Source organism: Bombina bombina, chromosome 5, assembly GCF_027579735.1.
Source record: "Bombina bombina isolate aBomBom1 chromosome 5, aBomBom1.pri, whole genome shotgun sequence".
Classification (NCBI taxonomy): Eukaryota; Metazoa; Chordata; class Amphibia; order Anura; family Bombinatoridae; genus Bombina; species Bombina bombina.
Window position 1 is genome coordinate 167,108,686 of NC_069503.1, and position 12,060 is coordinate 167,120,745.

The 12,060-nt window shown below is 40.6% G+C and overlaps 1 protein-coding gene across 1 annotated transcript in view; it reads left to right on the top strand.

The window, feature by feature from the left end:
- The window catches only part of DLEC1 (DLEC1 cilia and flagella associated protein), a 275,413-nt gene that overhangs the window by 156,416 nt on the left and 106,937 nt on the right, over positions 1–12,060 (top strand). Inside the window, 1 exon segment of the mRNA XM_053715663.1 lies at positions 3,185–3,206. Coding sequence (XP_053571638.1) covers positions 3,185–3,206 — 22 coding nt within the window.

A 12,060-nucleotide genomic window follows, 5' to 3' on the forward strand; every position in this document is an offset into this window, starting at 1 on the left:
AGCTGTGTTTGGAACAATATCTATCTATCTATCTATCTATGTATCTATCCATATATATGTGAGTATAATCCTTAATCAATGATAAAATAGTTTCTTCTAAAGAAAAAAAGAAAAAATGGATACCGAAATATTGTTTAAAATCATCTCCTTTTCTTAAAAAGTAAAATTGCTTATAAATGTCAATTTATATTGCTCTATATGTCAAGCTTTATGATATTTTAATTGTATGTCACCTAATAGACACCCCTTCAAAATCTGTAACAAAACCAAAAAAGTTTAAAATACTTAATTAACAATCACTTGAGGTCAACAAGGATGAGGGTTTTACTCTCTCATAGACTGATGGGATTGAAGAGTTTTACCTTTAGCACCTGTCATACTCAGACTGGTACATGCCCCCAGCCCCATGCCGTGCCTCATGATGTCACACTGACGTAGCTGGTCTGACATGCGGTTTACTGCTTCACCTCTGTCAATATCAGACATAACATCTTTACATAACAATAGCGATATTTAAACATGCATGAGTATCCACAAGACAACCAGCTTCTTTTTTAAATCACCCTTCTGCAGTAGCCCTTCCTCTCAATATTCCTGCCTTACTTTCTCTTTTTTACAAATTCTGTAAGACCCTTTCTCTGCTTTTGAAACCATATACCCCCTTGCAAATTATGCCCTAGCATGTATGGCATATTACTGTAGTTGACCCTTTACCACATTGTTAAATGGTGCTATTTCTTGTGTTGTACAATTTTGTGGAAGAATCACAAAGCTTCATTTCTCTTGTAAGGTGTATCCAGTCCACGGATCATCCATTACTTGTGGGATATTCTCATTCCCAACAGGAAGTTGCAAGAGGACACCCACAGCAGAGCTGTAATATAGCTCCTCCCCTAACTGTCATAGCCAGTCATTCTCTTGCAACTCTCAACAAGCTAGGATGTTGTAGGAGAGAGTGGTTAAATATAGTTAGTTTATTTTCTTCAATCAAAAGTTTGTTATTTTTAAATAGTACCGGAGTTGTGCTATTTTATCTCAGGCAGTAAATAGAAGAAGAATCTGCCTGAGGTTTCTATGATCTTAGCAGGTTGTAACTAAGATCCATTGCTATTCTCACATATTTCTGAGGGGATTACACAGATGAGGTAACTTCAGCGAGAGAATGGCGTGCAGTTTATTCTGCTATCAGGTATGTGCAGTTATCATTTTTTCTAGAGATGAAAAACACTAGAAAATGCTGCTGATACCGGATTAATGTAAGTTAAGCCTGAATACAGTGATTTAATAACGACTGGTATCATGCTTACTCCCAGGGGTAATACCCTTATGATATTGCAATATAAACGTTTGCTGGCATGTTTAATCGTTTTTATATATGCATTGGTGATAAAACTTTATTGGGGCCTAGTTTTTTCCACATGGCTGGCTTAAATTTTGACTAGAAACAGTTTTACTGAGGCTTTCCACTGTTATAGTATAAAAGTTACAGTTGGTGCAGTTAAAATTACAAACTGTGACATCCAGCTTCCCTCTGTCCAGTATGCTATAGGACATCTCTAAAGGGCTCAAAGGCTTTCCAAAGTCGTTTATTGGGGAAGGTAGGACCACAGCTTGCTGTGGCAGTTGGTTGTGACTGTTAAAAAAAAAAAACAACAAAAAAAAAACAAAAAAAAACAAACAAAAAAAAAACGTCTATTTCGTTTTTTTGAACTAAGGGGTTAATCATCCATTTGCAAGTGGATGCAATGCTCTGCTAGCCTATTACATACACTGTAATAATTTCGTTTGATGTACTGCATTTTTTACTGTTTTTCAAATTCTGACAAAATTTGTTTCTCTTAAAGGCACAGTATTGTTTTTTATATTTGCTTGTTAACTTGATTTAAAGTGTTTTCCAAGCTTGCTAGTCTCATTGCTAGTCTGTATAAACATGTCTGACATAGAAGAAACTCCTTGTTCATTATGTTTAAAAGCCATGGTGGAACCCCCTCTTAGAATGTGTACCAAATGTACTGATTTCATTTTATGCAATAAAGATCATATTCTATTTTTAAAAAAAATTATCACCAGAGGAATCTGACGAGGGGAAAGTTATGCCGACTAACTCTCCCCACGTGTCAGACCCTTTGACTCCCGCCCAAGGGACTCACGCTCAAATGGCGCCAAGTACATCTAGGGCGCCCATAGCGTTTACTTTACAAGACATGACGGCAGTCATGGATAATACACTGTCAGCGGTATTAGCCAGACTACCTGAACTTAGAGGTTAGCGAGATAGCTCTGGGGTGAGACAAAATGCAGAGCATACTGACGCTTTAAGAACCATGTCTGATACTGCCTCACAATATGCAGAAGCTGAGGAAGGAGAGCTTCAGTCAGTGGGTGATGTTAATGACTCAGGAAAGATACCTGATTCTAATATTTCTACATTTAAATTTAAGCTTGAACACCTCCGTGTGTTACTTAGGGAGGTTTTAGCTGCTCTGAATGACTGTGATACCATTGCAGTGCCAGAGAAATTTTGTAGACTGGATAAATGCTTTGCAGTGCCGGTGTGTACTGATGTTTTTCCAATACCTAAAAGGTTTACAGAAATTATTAATAAGGAATGGGATAGACCAGGTGTGCCGTTCTCTTCCCCTCCTATTTTTAGAAAAATGTTTTCCAATAGACGCCACCACACGGGACTTATGGCAGACAGTCCCTAAGGTGGAGGGAGCAGTTTCTACTCTAGCAAAGCGTACTACTATCCCTGTCGAGGACAGTTGTGCTTTTTTAGAGCCAATGGATAAAAAATTAGAAGGTTACCTTAAGAAAATATTTATTCAACAAGGTTTTATCCTACAGCCCATTGCATGCATTGCCCCTGTCACTGCTGCTGCGGCATACTGGTTTGAGTCTCTGGAAGAGGCTTTACAGGTAGAGACTCCATTGGATGACATACTTGGCAAACTTAGAGCACTTAAGCTAGCCAATTATTTTATTTCTGATGCCATTGTTCATTTGAATAAACTAACGGCTAAGAATTCTGGTTTTGCTATACAGGCGCGCAGAGCGCTATGGCTTAAATCATGGTCAGCTGACGTGACTTTAAAATCTAAGCTACTTAACATTCCCTTCAAGGGGCAGACCCTATTCGGGCCTGGTTTGAAGGAGATTATTGCTTATATCACGGGAGGAAAAGGTTGTGCCCTTCCTCAGGACAGGTCCAAATCTAGGGCCAAACAGTCTAATTTTCGTGCCTTTCGAAACTTCAAGGCAGGTGCGGCATCAACTTCCTCTAATAATAAACAAGAGGGAACTTTTGCTCAATCCAAGACGGTCTGGAGACCAAACCAGACCTGGAAAAAAGGTAAGCAGGTCAAAAAGCCTGCTGCTGCCTCTAAGACAGCATGAAGGAACGACCCCCTATCCGGTAACGGATCTAGTAGGGGGCAGACTTTCACTCTTCGCCCAGGCGTGGGCAAGAGAAGTTCAGGATCCCTGGGCGTTGGAAATTATATCCCAGGGATATCTTCTGGACTTCAAAGCTTCCCCCCCCAAAAGGGAGATTTCACCTTTCACAATTATCTGCAAACCAGATAAAGAGTGAGGCATTCTTACACTGTGTACAAGACCTCCTAGTTATGGGAGTGATCCATCCAGTTCCAAAGGAGGAACAGGAACAGGGTTTCTTTCATGTAATTAGCAAGAGTCCATGAGCTAGTGACGTATGGGATATACATTCCTACCAGGAGGGGCAAAGTTTCCCAAACCTCAAAATGCCTATAAATACACCCCTCACCACACCCACAAATCAGTTTTACAAACTTTGCCTCCTATGGAGGTGGTGAAGTAAGTTTGTGCTAGATTCTACGTTGATATGCGCTCCGCAGCAGGTTGGAGCCCGGTTTTCCTCTCAGCGTGCAGTGAATGTCAGAGGGATGTGAGGAGAGTATTGCCTGTTTGAATTCAATGATCTCCTTCTACAGGGTCTATTTCATAGGTTCTCTGTTATCGGTCGTAGAGATTCATCTCTTACCTCCCTTTTCAGATCGACGATATACTCTTATATATATACCATTACCTCTGCTGATTTTCGTTTCAGTACTGGTTTGGCTTTCTACAACATGTAGATGAGTGTCCTGGGGTAAGTAAGTCTTATTTTCTGTGACTCTCTAAAGCTATGGTTGGGCACTTTTTTATAAAGTTCTAAATATATGTATTCAAACATTTATTTGCCTTGACTCAGGATGTTCAACATTTCCTTATTTCAGACAGTCAGTTTCATATTTGGGATAATGCATTTGAATCAATCATTTTTTTCTTACCTTAAAATTTGACTTTTTCCCTGTGGGCTGTTAGGCTTGCGGGGGCTGAAAATGCTTCATTTTATTGCATCATTTTTGGCGCGGACTTTCTTGGCGCAAAATTTTTTTTCTGTTTCCGGCGTCATACGCGTCGCCGGAAGTTGCGTCATTTTTGACGTTTTTCGCGTCAAAAATGTCGGCGTTCCGGATATGGCGTCATTTTTGGCGCTAATAGCATTTAGGCGCCAAATAATGTGGGCGTCAATTTTGTCTACACTTTATTTAAGTCTCATTATTTATTGCTTCTGGTTGCTAGAAGCTTGTTCACTGGCATTTTTTCCCATTCCTGAAACTGTCATTTAAGGAATTTGATCAATTTTGCTTTATATGTTGTTTTTTCTATTACATATTGCAAGATGTCCCACGTTGCAACTGAGTCAGAAGATACTACTGGAAAATCGCTGCCTGGTGCTGGAACTACCAAAGCTAAGTGTATCTGCTGTAAACTTTTGGTAGTTGTTCCTCCAGCTGTTGTTTGTATTAAATGTCATGACAAACTTGTTAATGCAGAAAATATTTCCTTTAGTAACGTACCATTACCTGTTGCAGTTCCATCAACATCTAATGTTCAGAGTGTTCCTGATAACATAAGAGATTTTGTTTCTGAATCCATTAAGAAGGCTATGTCTGTTATTCCTCCTTCTGGTAAACATAAAAAGTCTTTTAAAACTTCTCTTTATACAGATGAATTTTTAAATGAACATCATCATTCTGATTCTAATGATTCTTCTGATACAGAGGATTCTGTCTCAGAGGTTGATGCTGATAAATCGTCATATTTATTTAAAATGGAATTTATCCTTTCTTTACTTAAAGAAGTCCTAATTGCATTAGAAATTGAGGATTCTGGTCCTCTTGATACTAAATCTAAACGTTTAGACAAGGTCTTTAAATCTCCTGTGGTTATTCCAGAAGTTTTTCCTGTTCCTGGTGCTATTTCTGAAGTAATTTCCAGAGAATGGAATAATTTGGGTAATTCATTTACTCCTTCTAAACGTTTTAAGCAATTATATCCTGTACCGTCCGACAGATTAGAGTTTTGGGACAAAATCCCTAAAGTTGATGGGGCTATTTCTACCCTTGCTAAACGTACTACTATTCCTACGGCAGATGGTACTTCCTTTAAGGATCCTTTAGATAGGAAAATTGAATCCTTTCTAAGAAAAGCTTATCTGTGTTCAGGTAATCTTCTTAGACCTGCTATATCATTGGCTGATGTTGCTGCAGCTTCAACTTTTTGGTTGGAAACTTTAGCGCAACAAGTAACAGATCATGATTCTCATAATATTATTCTTCTTCTTCAACATGCTAATAATTTTATCTGTGATGCCATTTTTGATATTATCAGAGTTGATGTCAGGTTTATGTCTCTAGATATTTTAGCTAGAAGAGCTTTATGGCTTAAAACTTGGAATGCTGATATGTCTTCTAAATCGACTCTACTTTCCCTTTCTTTCCAGGGTAATAAATTATTTGGTTCTCAGTTGGATTCTATTATCTCAACTGTTACTGGTGGGAAAGGAACTTTTTTACCACAGGATAAAAAATCTAAGGGTAAAAACAGGGCTAATAATCGTTTTCGTTCCTTTCGTTTCAACAAAGAACAAAAGCCTGATCCTTCATCCTCAGGAGCAGTTTCAGTTTGGAAACCATCTCCAGTCTGGAATAAATCCAAGCCTTCTAGAAAAGCAAAGCCAGCTTCTAAGTCCACATGAAGGTGCGGCCCTCATTCCAGCCCAGCTGGTAGGGGGCAGATTACGTTTTTTCAAAGAAATTTGGATCAATTCTGTTCACAATCTTTGGATTCAGAACATTGTTTCAGAAGGGTACAGAATTGGTTTCAAGATAAGACCTCCTGCAAAGAGATATTTTCTTTCCCGTGTCCCAGTAAACCCAGTGAAAGCTCAAGCATTTCTGAAATGTGTTTCAGATCTAGAGTTGGCTGGGGTAATTATGCCAGTTCCAGTTCTGGAACAGGGGCTGGGGTTTTATTCGAATCTCTTCATTGTACCAAAGAAGGAGAATTCCTTCAGACCAGTTCTGGATCTAAAAATATTGAATCGTTATGTAAGGATACCAACATTCAAAATGGTAACTGTAAGGACTATCCTGCCTTTTGTTCAGCAAGGGCATTATATGTCTACAATAGATTTACAGGATGCATATCTGCATATTCCGATTCATCCAGCTCACTATCAGTTTCTGAGATTCTCTTTCCTGGACAAGCATTACCAGTTTGTGGCTCTGCCGTTTGGCCTAGCTACAGCTCCAAGAATTTTTACAAAGGTTCTCGGTGCCCTTCTGTCTGTAATCAGAGAACAGGGTATTGTGGTATTTCCTTATTTGGACGATATCTTGGTACTTGCTCAGTCTTCACATTTAGCAGAATCTCATACGAATCGACTTGTGTTGTTTCTTCAAGATCATGGTTGGAGGATCAATTCACTAAAAAGTTCATTGATTCCTCAGTCATGGGTAACCTTTTTGGGTTTCCAGATAGATTCAGTGTCCATGACTCTGTCTTTGACAGACAAGAGACGTCTAAAATTGATTTCAGCTTGTCGAAACCTTCAGTCACAATCATTCCCTTCGGTAGCCTTATGCATGGAAATTCTAGGTCTTATGACTGCTGCATCGGACGCGATCCCCTTTGCTCGTTTTCACATGCGACCTCTTCAGCTCTGTATGCTGAACCAATGGTGCAGGGATTACACAAAGATATCTCAATCAATATCTTTAAAACCGATTGTACGACACTCTCTGACGTGGTAGACAGATCACCATCGTTTAGTTCAGGGGGCTTCTTTTGTTCTTCCGACCTGGACTGTAATTTCAACAGATGCAAGTCTTACAGGTTGTGGAGCTGTGTGGGGGTCTCTGACGGCACAAGGGGTTTGGGAATCTCAGGAGGTGAGATTACCGATCAATATTTTGGAACTCCGTGCAAATTTCAGAGCTCTTCAGTCTTGGCCTCTTCTGAAGAGAGAATCGTTCATTTGTTTTCAGACAGACAATGTCACAACTGTGGCATACATCAATCATCAGGGGGGGACTCACAGTCCTTTGGCTATGAAAGAAGTATCTCGAATTCTGGTTTGGGCGGAATCCAGCTCCTGCCTAATCTCTGCGGTTCATATCCCAGGTATAGACAATTGGGAAGCGGATTATCTCAGTCGCCAAACGTTGCATCCGGGCGAATGGTCTCTTCACCCAGAGGTATTTCTTCAGATTGTTCAAATGTGGGAACTTCCAGAAATAGATCTGATGGCCTCTCATCTAAACAAGAAACTTCCCAGGTATCTGTCCAGATCCCGGGATCCTCAGGCGGAGGCAGTGGATGCATTATCACTTCCTTGGAAGTATCATCCTGCCTATATCTTTCCGCCTCTAGTTCTTCTTCCAAAAGTAATCTCCAAGATTCTGAAGGAATGCTCGTTTGTTCTGCTGGTAGCTCCAGCATGGCCTCACAGGTTTTGGTATGTGGATCTTGTCCGGATGGCCTCTTGCCGACCGTGGACTCTTCCATTAAGACCAGACCTTCTGTCGCAAGGTCCTTTTTTCCATCAGGATCTCAAATCCTTAAATTTAAAGGTATGGAGATTGAACGCTTGATTCTTGGTCAAAGAGGTTTCTCTGACTCTGTGATTAATACTATGTTACAGGCTCGTAAATCTGTATCTAGAGAGATATATTATAGAGTCTGGAAGACTTATATTTCTTGGTGTCTTTCTCATCATTTTTCCTGGCATTCTTTTAGAATTCCGAGAATTTTACAGTTTCTTCAGGATGGTTTAGATAAAGTTTTGTCCGCAAGTTCCTTGAAAGGACAAATCTCTGCTCTTTCTGTTCTTTTTCACAGAAAGATTGCTAATCTTCCTGATATTCATTGTTTTGTACAAGCTTTGGTTCGTATAAAACCTGTCATTAAGTCTATTTCTCCTCCTTGGAGTTTGAATTTGGTTCTGGGGGCTCTTCAAGCTCCTCCTTTTGAACCCATGCATTCATTGGACATTAAATTACTTTCTTGGAAAGTTTTGTTCCTTTTGGCCATCTCTTCTGCCAGAAGAGTCTCTGAATTATCTGCTCTTTCTTGTGAATCTCCTTTTCTGATTTTTCACCAGGATAAGGCGGAGTTGCGAACTTCTTTTGAATTTTTACCTAAGGTTGTGAATTCCAACAACATTAGTAGAGAAATTGTGGTTCCTTCATTATGTCCTAATCCTAAGAATTCTAAGGAGAAATCATTGCATTCTTTGGATGTTGTTAGAGCTTTGAAATATTATGTTGAAGCTACTAAGTCTTTCCGAAAGACTTCTAGTCTATTTGTCATCTTTTCCGGTTCCAGAAAAGGTCAGAAAGCTTCTGCCATTTCTTTGGCATCTTGGTTGAAATCTTTAATTCATCATGCCTATGTCGAGTCGGGTAAAACTCCGCCTCAAAGGATTACAGCTCATTCTACTAGGTCAGTTTCTATTTCCTGGGCGTTTAGGAATGAAGCTTCGGTTGATCAGATTTGCAAAGCAGCAACTTGGTCTTCTTTGCATACTTTTACTAAATTCTACCATTTTGATGTATTTTCTTCTTCTGAAGCAGTTTTTGGTAGAAAAGTACTTCAGGCAGCGGTTTCAGTTTGAATCTTCTGCTTATGTTTTCATTAAACTTTATTTTGGGTGTGGATTATTTTCAGCAGGAATTGGCTGTCTTTATTTTATCCCTCCCTCTCTAGTGACTCTTGCGTGGAAAGATCCACATCTTGGGTAGTCATTATCCCATACGTCACTAGCTCATGGACTCTTGCTAATTACATGAAAGAAAACATAATTTATGTAAGAACTTACCTGATAAATTCATTTCTTTCATATTAGCAAGAGTCCATGAGGCCCACCCTTTTTGTGGTGGTTTTTGATTTTTTGTATAAAGCACAATTATTCCAATTCCTTATTTTTTATGCTTTCGCACTTTTTTTCTTATCACCCCACTTTTTGGCTATTCGTTAAACTGATTTGTGGGTGTGGTGAGGGGTGTATTTATAGGCATTTTGAGGTTTGGGAAACTTTGCCCCTCCTGGTAGGAATGTATATCCCATACGTCACTAGCTCATGGACTCTTGCTAATATGAAAGAAATTAATTTATCAGGTAAGTTCTTACATAAATTGTTTTTTACTCAAATCTGTTTGTGGTTCCCAAAAAAGAGGGAACCTTCAGACCGATTTTGGATCTAAAGATCTTAAACAAATTCCTCAAAGTTCCGTCGTTCAAGATGGAAACTATTCGTACCATCCTACCACTGATCCAGGAGGGTCAATATATGACTACAGTGGATCTAAAGGATGCTTATCTTCACATTCCGATACACAAAGATCATCATCGGTTTCTCAGGTTTGCCTTTCAAGACAGGCATTACCAGTTGTAGCTCTTCCCTTTGGATTAGCTACAGCCCCAAGAATCTTTACAAAGGTTCTAGGGTCGCTTTTGGCGGTCCTAAGGCCACGGTACATAGCAGTAGCCCCTTATTTAGACGACATCCTGGTACAGGCGTCAAACTTCCAAATTGCCAAGTCTCATACGGACGTAGTACTGGCATTTCTGAGGTCGCATGGGTGGAAAGTGAACGAGGAAAAGTGTTCTCTATCCCCACTCACAAGAGTTTCCTTTCTAGGGACTCTGATAGATTCTGTAGAAATGAAAATTTACCTTGACGGAGTCCAGGTTATCAAAGCTTCTAAATTCCTGTCGGGTTCTTCATTCCATTCCGCGCCCTTTGGTGGCTCAGTGTATGGAAGTAATCGGCTTAATGGTAGCGGCAATGTACATAGTGCCGTTTGCACGCTTACATCTCAGGCCGCTGCAACTATGCAGGCTCAGTCAGTGGAGCGGGGATTACACAGATTTGGCCCCTCAACTGAATCTGGACCAAGAGACCAGGGATCCTCTTCCCTGGTGGCTATCTCGGGTCCATCTGTCCAAAGGTATGGCCTTCGCAGGCCAGATTGGACTATTGTAACAACAAATGCCAGCTTTCTAGGTTGGGGTGCAGTCTGGAACTCCCTGAAGGCTCAGGGATCGTGGACTCAGGAGGAGTCTCTTCTTCCAATAAATATTCTGGAACTAAGAGCGATATTCAAGGCTCTTCAGGTTTGGCCTCAGTTAGCAACTCTGAGGTACATCAGATTTCAGTCGGTCAACATCACGACTGTAGCTTACATCAACCATCGAGGGGGAACAAGAAGTTCCCTAGAGATGTTAGAAGTTTCAAAAATAATTCACTGGGCAGAGATTCACTCTTGCCACCTATCAGCTATCCATATCCCAGGTGTAGAGCACTGGGAGGCGGATTTTCTAAGTCGTCAGACTTTTCATCCGGGAGAGTGGGAACTTCATCCGGAGGTATTTGCACAACTGATTCTCCGTTGGGGCAAACCAGAACTGGATCTCATGGCATCTCGCCAGAACGCCAAGCTTCCGTGTTACGGATCCAGGTCCAGGGATCCCAAGGCGACACTGATAGATACTCTAGCAGCGCCCTGGTCTTTCAACCTGGCTTATGTGTTTCCACCGTTTCCTCTGCTCCCTCGACTGATTGCCAAGATCAAGCAGGAGAGAGCATCAGTGATTCTGATAGCACCTGCGTGGCCACGCAGGACCTGGTATGCAGATCTAGTGGACATGTCATCCTTTCCACCATGGTCTCTGCCTCTGAGACAGGACCTTCTACTTCAGGGTCCTTTCAACCATCCAAATCTAATTTCTCTGAGGCTGACTGCCTGGAGATTGAATGCTTGATTTTATCAAAGCGTGGATTCTCCGAGTCAGTTATTGATACCTTAATACAGGCACGAATGCCTGTCACCAGGAAAATTTACCATAAGGTATGGCATAGATATCTTTATTGGTGTGAATCCAAGGGTTACTCATGGAGTAAGGTCAGGATTCCTAGGATTTTATCTTTTCTCCAAGAAGGTTTGGAAAAAGGATTGTCAGCTAGTTTCTTAAAGGGACAGATTTTTGCTCTGTCTATTCTTTTGCACTAGCGTCTGGCAGATGTTCCAGACGTTCAGGCATTTTGTCAGGCTTTAGTTTGAATCAAGCCTGTGTTTAAACCTGTTGCTCCACCATGGAGCTTAAACTTGGTTCTTAAGGTTCTTCAAGGAGTTCCGTTTGAACCTCTTCATTCCATAGATATCAAACTTTTATCTTGGAAAGTTTTTTTTTTTTTTTTTGGTAGCTATTTCCTCGGCTCGTAGAGTCTCTGAGCTATCTGCCTTACAATGTGATTCTCCTTATCTGATTTTTCATACGGATAAGGTAGTCCTGCGTACCAAACCTGGGTTCTTACCTAAGGTGGTATCTAACAAGAATATCAATCAAGAGATTGTGGTTCCATCCTTGTGTTACACAATCTGGACGTGGTCTGTGCTTTAAAGTTTTACTTACAAGCTACTAAAGATTTTCGTCAAACATCTGCTTTGTTTGTTGTCTACTCTGGACAGAGGAGAGGTCAAAAGGCTTTGGCAACCTCTTTTTCTTTTTGGCTAAGAAGCTTAATCCGCTTAGCCTATGAGACTGCTGGACAGCAGCCTCCTGAAAGGATTACAGCTCATTCCACTAGAGCTGTGGCTTCCACTTGGGCCTTTAAAAATGAGGCTTCTGTTGAACAGATTTGCAAGGCGGCGACTTGGTCTTCGCTTCATACTTTTTAAAAATGTTACA